The 18,786-nt window shown below is 40.8% G+C and overlaps 1 protein-coding gene across 6 annotated transcripts in view; it reads left to right on the top strand.

The window, feature by feature from the left end:
* oxr1a (oxidation resistance 1a) overlaps positions 1–18,786 on the top strand; it is a 157,555-nt gene that overhangs the window by 126,030 nt on the left and 12,739 nt on the right. For 5 of the 6 annotated variants that reach the window (XM_072460819.1, XM_072460822.1, XM_072460818.1 and 2 more), the window contains 5 exons: positions 4,511–4,618; positions 6,245–6,358; positions 14,249–14,401; positions 16,010–16,194; positions 17,146–17,882. In XM_072460819.1, the coding sequence (XP_072316920.1) occupies positions 4,511–4,618; positions 6,245–6,358; positions 14,249–14,401; positions 16,010–16,194; positions 17,146–17,882 (1,297 nt within the window). The remainder of the gene's footprint in view (positions 1–4,510; positions 4,619–6,244; positions 6,359–14,248; positions 14,402–16,009; positions 16,195–17,145; positions 17,883–18,786) is intronic. The other variant, XM_072460817.1, reaches the window with a different exon arrangement.

Genomic DNA, 18,786 nt, shown 5'->3' with positions numbered 1-18,786 from the left:
GTCAACTTCTGCCTGACTTTGAGCTGTCTGCCTGTCTACAGGAAGAAGAAGTTGACAAAACATTTGTTCCAATGTTGGATAGATGCACAAGGACAAATTGTTAAATTGTAATAATAATTTGCACGGAATGGATCGCGAATCAGGGAGTTGAAGGAATGCAATCATGAAGACATTTAGAGCTTATATTATATTCACTACTTTCAGTGTCATGGATTTGATTTGAAAATTAGTCAATTATTTATTATTTGAATACATTACTGGCCTGGCTGACACATTTGCTTGGCTGTGTTTCTGCACTAAAAGCCCCTCACACCACCACCACCAACAATTACCTTTCTCAAACTAACTTATTGAAATGTCAACGTTGATAGTTGAAATTTTAATTGTAATAATCAGGCTCAAAAAATGTCCTTCCCTATCCCCATTCCACCCTGCACTGTCCAGTCCAAAGGTTTATGGGCCAAAAAAAATCCTTTAAAAGAAAAATATTTCCTGGCAATTTGGACATGGGGAAATCATATTTTAAATTAAAAATAAAAGCCAAGATTCAGACTAGAACGTTTCAAGTATTTTGGAATTAAGTGAATTTGGGCAGCTAAATGAATCCATCTTTCCAAATGACTGCACAACACATCTCCACCAACCTTTTGTGCACATAATAATTCAAATTACTGCTAGTGCTAGATTACTCAAGCATGCTGTAAGCTTTCCAAGCCCTTTACTGGACTTCTTCAAGTTGGATAGGTTAAAAAGTGCTCTCTCATATCTAACATGCACAGAGACATCCCGGGACAGCTGCACTAAAACACACAGCGCCATTATCTTGTCCTAATTACACCAGCTCTGAGTCAACCTCGCCTCTTACTCTGGGGTCCTCTCCTGTGAGCTCCCAATTTCATTTCTACAACATATTTCTCCCAAGTGCTTCCTTCCTGTCATAGCTGTTGTCCTTATTTGGGTTCACTAAACTCCCTCCGGGCTTGTTAAATGCTTAAAACTAGTTCAGACGTGTGGAGCGGATCTATGTTGTGTGGATGTTAACTGGTAAAGACAAGCAAATGCACCTGTGTCACACTCAGTAGCTCAGATTACAAACGGCGTGTTTTCCTTCTCGGCCTATTCAAATACACACCTTCTTTTTTCATTTTATAAATATGCTGTTAACAGTTGGTTTGAGAAATTGTGAGCTATGGCTGCACATAAATTGGTCACATCACTTAGAGCAGTTGAGGACGTAGCCATGATTTGATATAAAGATCATGGTCCTTTGTCAATGTTGTGTATCCACGGGCTTCGCATTTTGTTCTCATTTACCTATTTAATTAACATGTACATTTACTGTTTTCTTAATGCGTGGTTATTTGCTGCTGAATTGTTCCCCCTGGGTTTATTATGTCGTCAACATTGTCTTTCTTGTACAAATAATGCAATACATCTTTGTGTATCAGCAAGTATGTTTAGTTTGTTGTAAAAGAAATACCAGCCCACAGCTTCTACATTTCTATAGATGTTGAACTAACTTGATGTTGAACTAACGTACGTGTCACTTCACATTTTTGCCAACCACATTGTGTCCCATGGGAGCCTGTTCTCCTCACACAGCTGACTGGGCTTTACATGCTTTCCCAAAATCAAATGCCATTACAATCAAGTTCAAATTGCAGTGCCTCTCAGTGCTGTGTGTTTTTTCCTTGAACTAGCTGAGAACAGTCTCTTTGATTAAACATTTGATCTAGTTAACAATTGTTGAGTTTGAGCGGTTGAACGTTCATGTAATAAGCTGTCATGGAATCAGAAAATGTCCTTGGGATGAGACATGCACCGATGCTATTCCGTAACACATAGAGAACACAATTCAACTTAGAATATGAAACGACACAGAAATATCAGACATTTGTATGGCAAGCTTGGGAGAAAACGCTGGGCTGTGTCAGCCAGGCCGTTGTAAGGAGCCTGGCTGACCCTCCTGCGTCTCACCCCGTTTTTTCCCATGCTGGTTGGTTTTATTAGATATTCTGGAATAGGCGGGTCACATTTCTCATTGGTCAGCTTCACAAGGCACTTGGTATTTTTCCTAGAGATCAAGCCTGCAAGGGGGGGTGCAACTCCGCCCCTGGGGCAACATTCTTTGGCCCATCTTTATGATACCTTCACAAACAAATGCAGTTTGTCACACACCCGTTTTTCTCTTAGACTAATGATGCAGATAAAATATCACTATTATGCAGATAAAATACATCACAGAAATATACTCATATATTCACATTTTATCACATTTCCCTCCTGTTTATCAAAGCATTAGTCACTGTCTCACATGCCAAACATATTATTCTTTTCAGTTTTCAACATGTCTTTCATATTGGTGTTAAAATGACACTTTTACACACAAAAAGTTATGCACAGTTCTCAACATTGAACACACTCCTTTTCTCTCGGCCCACAACATGTCTACATTGCAATACGAGGTTTCCTCATGATAATACAAATAAATAAGTTACTGATATACTTTTACTATCACTTTACTTACTGCCCGTTCTATGTCCTAAAACATCAGTAGTCACTAATTTACCCATATTATCACTTCCCAGGCCTGTGCCTGTATTTGATTCTAAATTTAAAAACACTTCTGTCTTTTCGTCCTGTACTTTCATCTAGTCATGCATTAAGTCCAAAAAGATAATTTTCGTCAAGTCCAAAAATAAAACAAAACAAAACATAGGTTTGTTCTGTGCACACAAAAAACATGATACCGTAAAAACCCAACTTTTGTATTCTATGTCGGGGACAGAAAGTGTCCTGTCTTGTGATCACGTTCCCCAAAAAATTGGCCATCTATAAAAATCTGAATTCATCTTTATCTCTTATCAAGTTTAATCAAATCTTTATAATTGACTGTTGTCAATCAAACAAAACCCTTAAATTTGTTCTACAGACTAAAATTTAAAACCAGCTGGGTTTAGTTCCTCTAATTCATTCCCATTCAGAGCTTCCTCTGAGCTGCTTTCTTCCCTTTCTCCTGCCTTTTTGACCCCCCTTATCTCCCCCTCTCTGCCACGTCATCTGAGCACGCTGGAAGTCTCCCTCCAAAATCCTCTTATGACTTTTCCTTTGTCTTTTTACAGTTTGGGGTGATAATTCTGGCATTATGTGGTCTCGGTCGTCTGAGAGAAATGCTACTTGCTTTACAGACACGTCATATCTCAAGCTTCTAGTAGAATTTCTTATTGATTTTCCACCGGAGATAATGCTAGGTGTTTAAAGATTCACCCGTGACTGCAAATTTTAGAATAACGCCTTGTGACCCTTGTATGATTAATTGTGATTCACACTTGTTAGTTAATCACTTATTAATCCTCATTCACACATTCACACTTCTCTCTTACTTACTTCGCTCGTGCACAGCGCTTACATTCACACATATTTCCTCAGTAATGCCTAACTGGGCATAAAAGCCTTCAATATTTTTCCAGTAAATATCAAACTAATGCATAAAACGTTTTATGGCTAACTCTTTTTCACACACAAAGTTTTGTCTGACCTTCTTTGTCGCCTGTGTTCTCCTGCTGCTTCGAAACGACGCGCTCTCCTCGCGGAGAATGAGGTGCGATGGGCGGCCACGGGAAAAGTGGACTTCCTTTAGCTGTGCACAGACTTCACCGATTCACCCGTCAATCTCCGCGAAGGCAGCTGGTCGTCCGGCTCGATAGGACCAGAAAATGTCCTGGGATGGAGACATACACCGATGCTATTCCTTAACACATAGAGAACACAATTCAACTTAGAATATGAAACGACACAGAAATATCAGACATTTGTGTGGCATGCATGGGAGAAAACGCTGGGCTGTGTCAGCCAGGCCGTTGTAAGGAGCCTGGCTGACCCTCCTGCGTCTCACCCCGTTTTTTCCCATGCTGGTTGGTTTTATTAGATATTCTGGAATAGGCGGGTCACATTTCTCATTGGTCAGCTTCACATCAAGGCACTTGGTATTTTTCCGTAGAGATCAAGCCTGCAAGGGGGGGTGCAACTCCCCCCTGGGGCAACATTCTTTGGCCCATCTTTATGATACCTTCACAAACAAATGCAGTTTGTCACACACCCGTTCTTCTCTTAGACTAATGATGCAGATAAAATATCACTATTATGCAGATAAAATACATCACAGAAATATACTCATATATTCACATTTTATCACATAAGCGCAAGGCTGTGAAGCTGAATCCATCTCTGTCTTTGCAAAGTGATCAATTCAAGCTTGTTTTTTTGGCTTTTCCCATCATTGTATCTTGCCTCTTTGGTTTCTGTAGCAGCCGTTTGTCGTGTGCATGTGCTTTCTCTCTTGTCTGTAGCCCAGCTGATGCCTGTTGTTGTTGGCTAGATTCCCACAATCCTAAATAAGAAAACATGCAATTATTTGTATACCTTTGCTCTTCTCGTCTAAATTCAAATTGAAGTTTGCTGTCTTAAGCAGTTGTGTGATGTGTGTGTGCTCTCTTATTTTGTGGTCCAGGTGGAATCGCGGGACACGTTGAACAACATTGCACTCAAGTTTGATACCACGCCCAACGAGCTGGTTCAGCTCAACAAGCTTTTCTCCAGAGCCGTGGTGCCCGGCCAGGTGTGCACAACCGTCTTACCATAACATTACTTCATTACAGCCTGTGTTCACATATTGCATATTTACTATTAATTAAAAGGGACTCATTTACTGCGTTTGCATGTCTGTCTCACCAAAACTTTAACTCAAGTTTCATATTGTCAGAATCTTTTTCTGTCATTCAAATTATCTAAATGTCAAATACAGTGTACATATCTATTCATAGTATTATATTAATATCACCCATACAGACATTGTAAATAAGGATTTGTTCTTTATATTTTGCCTGGTAAAATAAATGTTGAATACAAAAACATATACGCAGCACAAAGTCCACAATTCAAATGAAAAGAGAAACTTGGATTTAGAACACTGTTTCAGGCTTTTATAGTCATTATTGTTGATAACAGTTAATGCAAAGCAAAATTATACATGTTGTAGTATTTTTAATATCACATTCTTTATTCTGGATTCCTATTAGTTATTAGTCAGCAACATTCTCCCTGAGGTCCACATAAAACAAGACACATTTGAAAGTACATTACACAATTCACATATACATATTGTTGGCAAATGTCAGTTTTACAAATGACACACAACAATAACATAATTCACATTGCATTTTAAACAAATTATTTTTGAAATATGAATCTGTTTGAATAGAACATGCTTAATTATTTTTTACCTGTAAGGTGACTTTAAAACACTCTCATCATAATATTTGTCTTTTTTGGCATTGAATTGCACTTGGAGTGGAGCCCTGTTTGCCAATCCTATTGGCAGTCTTTCTCACTGTGCAAACAATACTGAAAACTCAATATAGAAGCTATAGCTACACCCTTGAATATTGTATTATCTAGTATTAAACCAGGTTAAATCTGTTTAAGGTTATTTATTTTACAAAATCATTAGTTCTCTTCTTAACCACATTAGCAGTTTTAATGCAGTTGACCTGTATTTCTCGACCATGCTGTAGATATTGTACCGGTCTAATTAAGGCTATTATTAATGTCCCTATAGATTGTCCTGGCCTTTGTGTTGCCTTATATCAGCATGGCACGGCAGCACTGTACTTCATTTTTCATTCAGGCCTAACATGCAGAGGTAAATCGTTTGGAAATTAATACGAGAAGCTATTGTCTGTATTCTCATTAAATTACATGGAGACATGCATAACACAGACATGGTGTTAGGAACAAAATGTTTTTAGGTGAATGAACCTTTTACAAAAGACAAATGCTGGGAGGCACCGGTTAGGTCTCTAATAATAGTTCAATAAATAAAAGAAATATATGGATTAGACTTTGTACATCATTACTCTCATTGTAATATAAAAAAAACACATTCTTGTTTTTCTAATCTATCTAGCAATAAAAATAATACAGGATGTTAAATGCACAGCACATTCACATCATGATCATCACTTTTCCTCTGTGTTTTCCTTTTGCATGTTATGGTTGTGCTAAAGGATTTTTATGTTGTATACCTTTAATAAAACGTGTGTGCGTGCATGCGTGTGTGTGTGTGTGTGTGTGTGTGTGTGTGTGTGTGTGTGTGTGTGTGTGTGTGTGTGTGTGTGTGCGTGTGCGTGTGTGTACATGTCTGTTGGCCTGGCCTGTGTAAATACATGGTGCCTTGTGTTTGCAGGTCCTGTATGTTCCTGATCCTGAGTACGTCTCCAGTGTTGGAAGCTCCCCCTCCCTCAGCCCCATCAGCCCTCTGTCCCCCACTTCCTCTGAAGCCGATTTAGACAAGGTTACGGTATGTTGACCACACAAACAATGCTCACTGCAGAGTAAAGGGGGGAAAAACGAAACAGGCTTTTGCAATAACGTCCATCAAACTTAAGTTAACGGTGATAAGGCATAACATTATGACCACCTATACTCAACAAACACTGCAGTACACTTTTATTAGAACCAATTATTTCTGCAGGAGTTTTATACGGACCATGTCGGATCGAGACTGTGCTTCGTGGTTGCAAAAAATCAGCAGCCTATCGGCATCATGGGGGGATTTCATGTTCCTGTCGTGCTTGCAAATCGGACCACTCAATTAAAGTAATAGCAGTGCAAATATTGTCAGAAACGCTATAATGAATTAACTGTCATTTTTAGCTTTTCTAATTGTCATTCTGAAGGTGCTAACTGAAAATAACATTCCACACTTTAGAGGACAGAACATAAAATAGGCGCAGCAGTACTTTATATATTTTTGTCAAGGCTGCATTCACCATGTTATGAAGTCTTTTACCCAGACTAAAATAGCAACATCATAAACATGTACATCTATAGTGTACAGATAGCATTCTTCATCAACCATTTAAGGTGTATTTACATTGAATTGCATTTTGACAGCTGATTTCTAATAGACTGCCCAGACAAACTTGATAAAAATCTAAAATGTTACTATTTATGTCAACCAAAGCATGCATTAACCCCATACTGATTCCCAAGGTGTCTATGTTTAAATTGTATTCAGCTTGATAGATCTTTTTCCTTGCATTTTCTTCTCATTCAGTTAAACCCATCATAACCCATAGTCTGTCCTGACAAGCAGCAGTCAGATAATTTGAGCCATTTCCCTTAAGCCACAATGTCTGCAGCAGCATCAGAATGAGCCAATCGTTAAGAGCCACCAAAATCGGGCAGTTTTCACTTAAGAAAGATCCCTGTTTGCAGCTCTCCATGGAAACCATGTTTTTTTTCCCTTTTTTTTTTTTTTGCACCACTTTGTAAGAAAATGGCTTCTGCTGTCTTTCATCGTCATCACTGTCACTTAAGTTCCCACATCCTCCCACCAGCACCACAGCCCTGCAAAACCTCAGTTTCTTTCCTCACTAATTTCGCCCTTGAAATAAAAGCATTTTTATTATACTTATCTATTTGGGTCATGCCTCTGAGAGCAAAAAAGAAAGGGAACATATTCGACGAGGTTGGGGGGAAAGAAGAAGAAAAAGGGGTTGAGACTGCCATGGAAATTAAGCCTTTAAAAGCGATGCTGTGTCTGATATTTAAAGGAACTAATGAACAAGAGCCAGCTCCCTGACGGGCAGCCAGGCAGCAATTATTGTGTGCAGAAGAGGAAGTGTGCTTGGAGGACAAGAGGACAGCAAGCATTACCTCACCACAGCCTCAATATTTTGCGTTTGTGGAGGCGTTGTGTGCCTGTTTGTCCATCTTACTGGGCCTTTCCTATTAGTGCATGTTATTTTTTCAACTCGACCACCAACCACACGGAATTTTTGACTTTTGAAACTCAAGTAAGGACGTGAATAACTTCTTCTGTTTTTGTTTAGAGAAGCTCTGGCATCTTTTATCATCTATCATGGGCCTAATTGGGTTCTGGCTATGCCCATCACAACAAGAGTCCAAATGAATGTCTGTGGGAGGTTTGTGTAAACAATGTAGGCAGGTAAGAAATTAGTTACCGTGGGAGGAATTTCAGCTGATTTTGAAATACGGCATGTGCGTATAACATAGGTTATAGATATATACTGTGTGAATTAGTAAATCTAAATAATGAATGAAGATGAGTGTGCCCATAGTTGTGGGGAAAGATTAAGCATTTGATGTTTATTCTACATCTTTACACCATGGGTTGCCAAACTTTTGAGGCCTCCCAAAATCAATCAACAATTGTGTTGTTGGACCTAATTTTTTAATTAAAAGATAGATCAAATTGTGCGGTTAGGTGGCAGAGTGGATTGCACACATGCCAGACTCCATGTGCAGCCGGCCGCATGTCATGAGTTGGATTCCAGCTTGGACAATATGCTGAATGTCCTTCCCTCTCTCTCTCATCCTGAAATCATCTCGCAAACCCCCCTTTGGAAACCACTGCGCTACACAGCCTTCATCATTTATCCAAGCTTGGGATTGACACAAAAGCACTCACTTCATTGATTGCATAGTAAATACATGTAGTTTGTTGCACAGAGACGGAGGAGGCAGTGCTCTCTGCTCTGGGTCGGCCTGCTGGCGCTGCTGGTGTTGGCAGCACAAAGTAACACATCTTGCAGGCATGGACTAGCCGGCTGTGTGGTGTTTGTGTGTTAGTGTGCGTTTGTTTACGTGCGTGCGCGGGTGCACGTGTGCGCGTGCGCGTGTGTGCGTGCGTGTGTGTGCGTGGGCAGCATGTCGGACTTCCCGGCTGTGGTCGTGGGATTTCTTGGCAGGCTCAACCTCTCGGTTTTCTAAAACGGAGGGCGTGTCCTCTTCATCCTGTCCAGAGCCCTGACTCTTAATGCGGCTCACACTGTCTCCACAGTCACCTCCATCACCTCCATCACCTCCATCACCTCCATCACCTCCACACTATTGGCATCTCGCCGGCCACCCACCCACTCCGCTCACTTCCTTCCTTCCTGTCCTCCGCTGGGTCACAATCTAAAATTAGCCCTTTAGGATGTAGTTTAGCAGGTCTGGCACTGTAATACGTTTTGAAGACAATGAATACACCTATAATCTTACAGACGTGTACATATTCGAGTTTGCTTGTAATGCACAGACTGTTTAAATATTCCAGTATGTTTTAACATTAATATGGATCACATGAGAACCTATTCTTGTAGTCACAAGTAAAGGATGTCAAATGTTTGTGTTACAATCATTGTGAGAAGAAACACAATATAAATATTATTCAGGATTGTTGTCACATAACAAAACAAAAGTGAAATCCTTACTCATTTCATTCCTTCTAATGAATTGCTGTTCCATTAGTTTGTGACCAGTTTTATGAAGTCAGACTTTCTGAATGCAAAAGTAAAACAAAATAGTATTTAGGTGTACTTTTCTGGAGTACAGATTGAATTGAAATTACTAAATTTAGCTAAAATAGTCACGGTTATTAGTTCTTAATTCCTATGATTATATTGTGACCGTCACCTGAATAATCACAATTAACCAAAGAATCTTGATCCCTTGTGACAAAGTCTTGGATTCTATTCAAAGATCATGTGATGTGATGTATGGAGTTTCTCTGCGTTTCCTCTGGTATTCTGGTAAATTTCTTTAGTGCATTTCTTTTCACTGACTAAAAAATTTAATTTGGTGAGTTATGACGTGGAGACAGATGGTAGACAAGAAAAGTGTGTGAGAAAGAATAGCCAAGCAAAGCATTCATATCCCTGCCCACTCAATTTAGCTCTGTGATTTACCTAGCATCCTCTTCACACGGTCGTTCAACATGACTCACTACATATGGTCTATTCCTCTAAAGTGCTTTACATTGTTTTGAAGTTGAATTTCCCAACAATACTGCGTGTACTTTATACGACTTCTCACCTTGTTCATTTGATGTATCCCTCTCATTGTCTGTTCTCTCTTGCAGAACATGGCCATGCCCACAAGGTGGAGCTGTAGATTGATTTTTCGACATGGTCCGTGTGTTACTGTCAAGGTCAAAGACTGTTGTGTTAGCTGGAGGCTTTCGAGGAAGTCTTTATTAGAACATGTAGACATACAGCGGTAATGTCACCGACGGCCAAGAATGATATCATCTGTTTTGCTCTTGAAACATTGTGTCATTTTAATGTACACGTTACAGCATGTGTTATTCATATTTATCGACACGCCTCAGTGAAAACGCTATATGTTCACCGATATAGTTTACATTTTCCTGTCTTGTGCTTTGAAATGTGGATAGAGAGTGTTAGGTTGGAAGCTAAATGTATTGATTTGTGTAGCCTAACCAAAGCTGTTATATATTATATTGCTGTCTACCTCAGAGCCAGCCCTCCCCTGTTGCCTCCGGCAGTAGATTTCTATGAAATCTTCTTCCTCCATTTGGTGGCCATATTTTTCCTTAGTTTTTCGCTGCAGCTTTTCTTTCCCCTGCACACAAGTGGTTTCCAAAATGTGATGCACGAGTTATTGTTTTTTTTAAATATTTTTCATTCCTGTTCAGCCATGGTAAGAAGCCCTGCTTTTGTACTGGTTAAGACCCTGTCTACCCTGGGGTGAGGTTGGCCCAAATTTGGTGGAGTCCTGTGAGACGAGACCCTAATCCTTGTGCTAAAGCCCTGGTTTAATTTTAGACATTGTTCCATGCTGGTTTGGGATGATTTATATTCCATCAGAGATGGCCCTTTGAAATCCAACATCTTTAAGCTGATCTGGAGACAGGTCAGAATTTTAGTGGAATTAGCGGTTTAAATGTTGCAGATTTGTTGACCTGGTTTAATATCTCTGTCATTACTGTGGGCCTGTCCAACATCTTCTTTGTCAACATAAATAAACAAAAGTGAGAGGATCTTTTTTCACAATAGTTTTAGAAAGTGGTGCCATTATTCAGCCCCAAAAGATTTGATCATTTAAAAAGTCTTAACTATAAGATTAATATTGCAAGTTTGTGGAGCTAATCTTTAAATAACCATAAGGTTGAACCTAAGTGATTTTCATTTTGGATATTTCTTTCAAAAGCAATTAATCTCCCACAGTGTGTGCCCCTGTCCTCCATGTGACATCATCAAATTCTAAACGTTGATGCAACCTATTGAGTCTGTACGTCCTACTCCTCTCTCCAGAGTTTTCTCATCACCTCAAATGCCCCTTTACTTCTCCACTACAGCCGTTACTCTCTGTTGGAGTGGCACCGCTTTCATCTCTACATTTCTGCGGCAGCCCTCCACTCAGCTGCGCAGGCTCTTTTTCTCCCATTGATGTCATACAGTTAAAATTTACCTTGAAATTCTGGTCATTTCAGGATACGTTGTAAGTCAAATTAGAGTTGTGTATTAAAAAACAATCTGTCAAATGATCTTGTCCTAGTTTCCTAAAAATGTTGCATGAGCTAATATGCTACATATAAACCGTCCCTAAATTGAATTGCACTTGCTTCACAAATAATAGTGAAACGCACTACATTATTAGGAGCCACCATTCCATCATTGTTGTACAGTGTCACCAGGCGCAGGATGAAGTCAAGGGATGCCAGTAGCAACATGTAACTGGAAACACATCATGGAGTAGGCCAGCAGCTGTGAAATATGTGTTTCAAACCCTTAAAATCCAAATAACTCATTCACTTAAATGTTCTTTCTTTTTGGACTTGTGATATTAATGTAACATTAACTTTACCTTTTAGTTTGACTGATTTTCTGATGGCTTTTTGAATTGTAACTGCTCTAACTCTGTGTCTTATGCGCCCAGCTCTTTTCTAAATGACTGTGACAGTGTTTTCTCATGTACAGTGTGGGACGTGTGATGGCTGTCATTTTGTGACCAACACATAGCATCCTGTCTTCAGATGTGTCAGATGTAATGACAGGGAATATTCAATGCTGTTTATTCAGCCTTTCGCTGAGGGCGGACATGTTTTGGCTCCTGATTCTGCTCTGTGTGTCCCAGGTTTAAGTGGGACACGTGTAAGAAGGACACAGATGAATGCATCAGTTATAAGCTATTCAAATGTCCTACCTACACTCTTGGAATGGGTATTTATAGACAGGTTTTCGCATGACAAGCAGATTAAAACTGAAATGTTTCTGTGGTGAAAGGAAGAAAGTCCCACTGAGATTCAGAATCTCTTTTCCAGACAAGAGCATTAGCCAGGACCTGTCTGCTGTACTACTGTGCCTCAATGATTTATTTTCAGTTCCAAACTCTCCCATTTTAACAACAATACAACATTTTGAGATCATTTCTTGTTCTGGTTTCGGAGGCATATTTTTGGCTGGCAGACTGCTCGCCCCCTCACTCTCCTGGGCCGTCAGTGTCTGTGCTGCCGGTGCTGTGTGGGTCGGTGATGGCAGAATTTGTGTGAAACGAAATAAAATGTGGTTCCATTCCAGTGTTAAAATGTGGTTAACACTGGAATGGAAGGTGAAAGTGGTGCATCGAAGCACTCGGGGCAGTCACCCCCAAAGTGGCTACAGAAGATCCCTGGAAAACATCAAACATCTCAGTCCAGAAAAGTGAAGTGCTAGTATCAGCAAAAATACAGCGCAGGACCCTCAAGCAAAGGGACGAGACCAGCCGTGGAGCGTGAGAAGGGAATTTTTTATATGTATGCCCCCCCTCCAGGTCCGTCATGTCTTTCGTTGCACCCACTCACACCAGCCTGTCTGATCCTACATAATGTCTCTGAGTTCGTCACTTGTCCCCATAGACAGCATTCAGACAGACATCACACCAGCAGACCCACCACGCCTTGTGTTTCCAGCCCAGCACACTCACCATCTGTGGCACCGCACCATTTCAATAGAGATGAATAAGCTGTAACTACATTTTCCAATAGCAGACAGGGCCAACTAAGTTTTTTACACTTTTGGTTTGTCTGTTGTTGTAATAATAATATGTTTGCTAATTTTCCTGTTATGGCATTGAAGGACATAACAGGAATGCTTTTAAAACGGCACTCTGATATGGGTAGGATTTAACTGTGGTGGTATTGGACTGATAAAGGAAAATTATATTCTACTTTTTTTTTCTCTGACATTTTAACAAAAACCCAGTGAAATGCCACAGTTGATTCAGGTCACAAGTGGATTTTTTTCATAAATCTTCCTCTCTGATGTAAGAGTATAATAAATGCTAATAATAATAACCACATTATTATGGAGCATTTTTAGAGGATTTCTCAATTGCCGACCCTATGATAAGGATTGGTATTGTATTGTTCCTTGTTTTGGCGAGAAAACATTCACATTTTTAATCAGTATGTAGACCCTATTATTAAACCTAGTGAGGTTTTTAGTGCTGCTCTGTGACAGAGTGGATTGCACACATGCACACACTGCATATTTATGCTTTTGTAAAATGTTACTGTATTATTACTAATTTGTTTACGCCACGTACTGTAAATGCCACATTCATCAATAATGTGGGGATCTATTTACATTTCACTGCACATGCCATTAAAGAAACAGCACAGATATATTCACCTGCTGGCGTTTTCACATACATACATAGACTTACTGTACATACTCAATGGATGATTCACAGAGCGTCTACAGGTCAGTCATAGGTGTGTGCCTACAATGATATAAATGTAGCCAGGCATGTTGTAGGAAAAAGAACAGAAGTTCAAGCTAATGTGGCACTTTTGAGGTCTAATTATTATGTTTGAGGGACTAGTGATGGAAAGCAGACTTTTTTTTTTGTTTAATATAAATCCCCTCTGCTGCATTAAAGGTGGTATGGATGATTTTTTTCAGCAATTTTTTTAATCATATTTCCTCGTGGCGTGGATAAATCATTAGTCCTGCCACGTATCAATCATAAAACGCACCTATCGCTCACCTGCAGCCGCGTGCGGTTCGTCCCCACGTTTCCGCGTGCCTAAGCGCATGGATCTATCATAATATAGTTCCCTCAGTGTACGGGGCAAAATGAAGACTGAGAAAGACAGTTCGAGCTGACGCAGAAGTGGACAGAAATCTACGGGAGACGAGCGATGCGATGCGCTCCGTTGCGTTAGTAAACAAACGCACGTGTGTGTTTTATCAGTCCGCACGGGGGAGTGCGGGGGAGTGCGGCGTTCTCAAATCGCCGAAAAATCGTCCATACCGCCTTTAACAGCATTTTATACAAAGTCCTGTTTAAAAAAAAAATCTTGCTGCTACAGTGTTGATTTAGGTTATTCATGTATTGATATATGTCTCTGTTTCCTCTTCATTGCCCCTCTGCTCTGACCCCTGCTCCTCTCTAGGACTCTGATGGCCCTCCCAGATCAGAAGGGGTCCAGCCGCCCGTGTTTTCAGCTCTGCGTCAGTCCAGAGTGGTCTCATCCACCTCCGAAGAGGAAGAGGCCCTCACAGAGAAGTTCCTCAAAATCAACTGCAAGTACATCACTGATGGAAAAGTAAGCTTTTTCTTTGGATTATTAGAAGAGATATGAAAGAGACAGTTGCAGCTCAATACTTCTTACATTTAAACAAATATATATGTTGTCAGAAGTATCCAAAAGGCATCTATTCAAGTCTATGTATGTATGTATGCTAATACTGTTACTAGAGGTATAAAAGAAGTGCCATGTGTACTTTAAAAAGTCTGATACATGACACTGAATGTAGAAGGAATCATTTAACATACACTTCTCTGTACAAAAACACACATTATAAATAATCACAGATTCTTCTGTTGAGCAAAAGTAATTGTGTATTCAGTCATCTATTTTGGTTTATTCTTTGTGTTGTCCATCCATTTCCATCCCTTTTGGGGTCACGGGTGACTGGAGCCTATCCCAGTGACTTCGGGCCTTAGGCGGGGTACACCCTGGACAGTGGCCAACTCATCGCAGGGCAAACACAGAGACATAGACATTACAGACAGTTCACTCTCACATTCATTCACTAGGGCCAATTTAGAGTCACCAATTTTGCCTAACACATGCATGTCTTTGGATGGTGGGAGGAAGCCGGAGAACCCGGAAAGAACCCACAGTAACACGGGGAGAACATGCAAACTCCACCCAGAGAGATCATGTGATGTTGGTCTGGTCCGGGAATCGAACCCATGATCTCCTTCTTGGGAGGCAAGAGCGCTAACCGCCTTTGCCACCGTGCACCTCTCTTTGTGTGACTGCAAAAAAGAGTGTTTGACAGGGTCCATCCTGGAGATGTACGCATGCACATGAATTCAGAAATAACCTGTTTTTGGTTTGTAAGAAGTAAAAAACACACACCCATATGAAGGACATGCATTTCTGCGGGTAACATTTTTTAATTACTGCTGTTGCAATCTGATTTTGTGGTTGTTCTAGAGACTGAGGTATAATAATCTATTCAAAACCAATGAGCAGTGGGCCACAGCTGTCGTACAGAGATATTTACTAGCTGTACCATCTTTTCCTAAAACCATGTGTGAATGTTTAGGCTGGACTCCCACATTCATTCTATCGAACCAGACCTCTATCACTCCCAGCTACCAAATGAAAGCAGTGAAGTGGTCAGCGCTGCCAGTCAATACCTTGTACTTGATTTAGGACATTTGTGGGCTCAAATGGATTCGGCCTCTGGTTCTGTATGGGCACTTTTGATTACTTTTTGTGCAACATAACTATTTCTGTTGGATTACCTGATAAAGACATTATCTCAAGTGCTGAGAATGTACAGTAGAAAACTGATAATGTTGACATGTTATTTAGCTCATCTCTTGTGGTATAAACAGTTGTTGTTGTTGTTGTTGTTGTTGTTGTTGTTGTTGTTGTTGTTGTTGTTGTTGTTGTGGTGACCAATTGTGATCCTGTTGTGAGATCTTTTACCATCATTGTCTTGGATATTCTTGCCTTTTTTGTCCAAAATGATATTCAGGATATTCAAATTGCACATACCTTATCTTGCAATTTAACATTTAAGCTTGAATTAGTTCTAGTTTATTTAAGTTATTAAACAGTTATTTTTGTTACAGAATAATTTATTTTCCTCAAATACAAGAGAAAGTAATTTTGTTGTTGTGTGTGTACTTTTAGGGTGCAGTAAGTGGGGTGTTGTTGGTGACGCCCAACAACATCATGTTCGACCCTCACCGGATGGACCCGTTGGTGCAGGCCCACGGGTGCGAAGAGTACGGCATCATGTGCCCGCTGGAGGAGGTGCAGTCGGCCGCCATCTTTAAAGAGATCACAGACGCCAAGATCAGAGACACCGTACCTGAGTAAGACGTCTTAGGTTTAAACCAAATGACAAACTAAACAGAAAACTACTGTTTGCTAATACATCTCCACTGATGGACATCGTTTTGACCTGTAGCTGTTAGTTGAGTCAAAAAGTCCTAAGTTATACAGTGACTCTTTTAGATTTCAGTGCCACTTAAACCATCTTTCTTTTCGAGGGAATAACACGTTCAGATGACTTAAACATTTTCATGTCATAAGAAATCACTTGAAATATGGGCTGCCAATGAGTTTGTTACTAATATACTAAAGTAGAGCACATAGTAGAGCATTTCAGTTTTGTTTTGGGCAAAATAACAATATTTTGAGAATTTTCTAGCTTTCTTTTCTAATTTTTTGCAAAAAGTACCAACATTAATGGAGGGCAGTTAATGTGCTGTGGACAGGGGAAATCGGGCGATGAGTGGAAAATGGTCCATATAGTTCCATGTAGTTGGTGAAAAATACAGCATTACAAGCCGCAAATGGGCTTTAACTCAGATTTACTCCCACACAAATCAGCCAGGCTTTGAATGTTTCTTCACAAAGTAATTCTCCATTTTCCATTTACATAGAGACGCACCTAAGTAGCTGTAATCGCCGTCATTCTGGGCTGCACGCCTGGTCAGATTGCATCAGCAGCAAACCTGGGGTCTAATCCTTTTCCCTCCGCATTACAAAATAAAAAGGAAGTTGCAATTACGGCAGGGTTAATGAAGTATGGCGGCACCCTCCTACACTGTGATGGCTCACCTATCTATGCTCAAGGAAGCAGACTCGTTGGTGGTGTTTCCGCCCACTCTTTTGTCTGCAGTTTTTTTTTCCCTCTAATCCCTCTAATTGTTTGTTCAGTTGTAGTTTTAATGCGCTAGACATGTGTAGATCAATGATTCTTAAACTGTGTCTGTAGTGCATGGGTTATTCTTGGTTGATCAATACTGTTTGTTCCTCAGTGACCTGGAACCTTTGCCCTCGGAGAGACACCCGTCGCAGCAGAAAGAGCCGGAGCCGCGCCTCAGGGAGCCAGGGGCCAATGATGGCAGCAGCAGCACGGCCCCGCGCAGCACTGAGGGGTCTATCTCTGAGGATGTCTTCACTGAATCCGAGTTGTCCCCTATTCGTGAGGAGGAGCAGGCGTCCAACGAAGACCTGCACATGGACAAGTCCTCGGGTGCATCCACCGAGTCTGTACAGACCGTGACCCAGGCGGAGGGTCCTAAAGCAGAAACGCCTAAAGCTGAAGAAGCAGACTCTCAGGTTGGTGACGATGGCCAAGCTTCTGGCTCTGTCTCCCAGGTGACAGAAGAGGCCACGCCCCCAGTCGTGACAAGCCCCGCTCCCGCAGAGGACAATCCACCAGACACTGCCACTGAAAGCCAGTCAGCCATGGGGTCTAAGCAGCACAGTGTAGAACAGGCACCAAGCACACCTACTACAACCACCAGCACTACCACCACTAGCCAAGGGCCGGATCCCAGCAACAGCCACTCTCGCCCAGGGTCTCAGAGCTCCGCCCCTCCCCCCGCAGGTGCTCCAGACACCACTACAACCACTGCTGCCCCATCCAGTCCAAACGAGGAGGCCAATGAGGGAACAGAACTCTCCAAAACAGACACTATGCAACAGGACAAAGAGAGGAAAGGCAGTGCAGAGGAGACACAAAAGGACGGATCGCAGGAATCGGCAGAGGGTAAATATGGTCAACACTCTGGCCTTGTCTTGTTTTTACATTTAAATACTTGTCATGTTCTTGAATGTATGAATATTCCTCCTCATTCAGTTCATCTCCTTCCAAAAACCTATATTGTAACATTGTTTCACCAGCTGAAGTCATGAGGTGGTGCCCCTTCTTCTCTATATATTTGAAGTGCCTGGTTTTGTCCTAGTTTCACATAACTTCTCTTATATGTGCAGCTCTACATTATACTTTCTTCTGTATCAAAGTAAATGTCTTTCCTCAGTGGAATTTCTCATGTTAGCCTCTGATAGCCTCGTGTCCCTGTGCGGCTTGGCTCTAGTAATGAGAATATAAAGATGTGGCGGAAGTGTTGCCTCTGTTGTCGTTATCTATGTGTGTGGGCTAGCGAGGCCTTCATAGCTTTATGCAGCCTTTTTATCTTTAGCTCTGGTGGTCTGGACGGCACCTCAGGGTGATAAGCTAAAGCCTATCAAACAGCACAATGCCTCACATACCTTGAAACCAGAGGGGATATGAGGCAGCGATTTAACCTGACATCAAAACACTTTCAGAGAGATCTTATTTATTTCGCATTGCTCTGAAAGTTGGTTTTGACATGGCATTTGACCAGTACTATTTCATACAAATTTCTTATTTGGCTTTCTTCCAGTCCTTATGTCTGATGACCTGGCACCTGTGTTAACATTTATTTCTCAATCATCTTGTGTATTTGTCCTAATCATCTTAAATTATGAAGCTCAAAAGTCCCATGTAAGACGAAAAAAAACTCTTAAAGTGTAAACTATAAGCTATTGCATGTGGGGTTTTATTTCAAATGTAACTCTTATTTTTTAGATGGAAATTAATTCTAAATAAATTATTGAAATAGCCCCCTTGTGTGTACTGAGCATACACT

The sequence above is a fragment of the Eucyclogobius newberryi genome, unplaced genomic scaffold, assembly GCF_026437365.1.
Source record: "Eucyclogobius newberryi isolate DKJ021-1_F unplaced genomic scaffold, fEucNew1.0.hap1 SCAF_3, whole genome shotgun sequence".
Classification (NCBI taxonomy): domain Eukaryota; kingdom Metazoa; phylum Chordata; class Actinopteri; order Gobiiformes; family Gobiidae; genus Eucyclogobius; species Eucyclogobius newberryi.
Note: the sequence above shows the minus strand (reverse complement) of the source record. Positions and strands in the feature narration are given on the sequence as shown.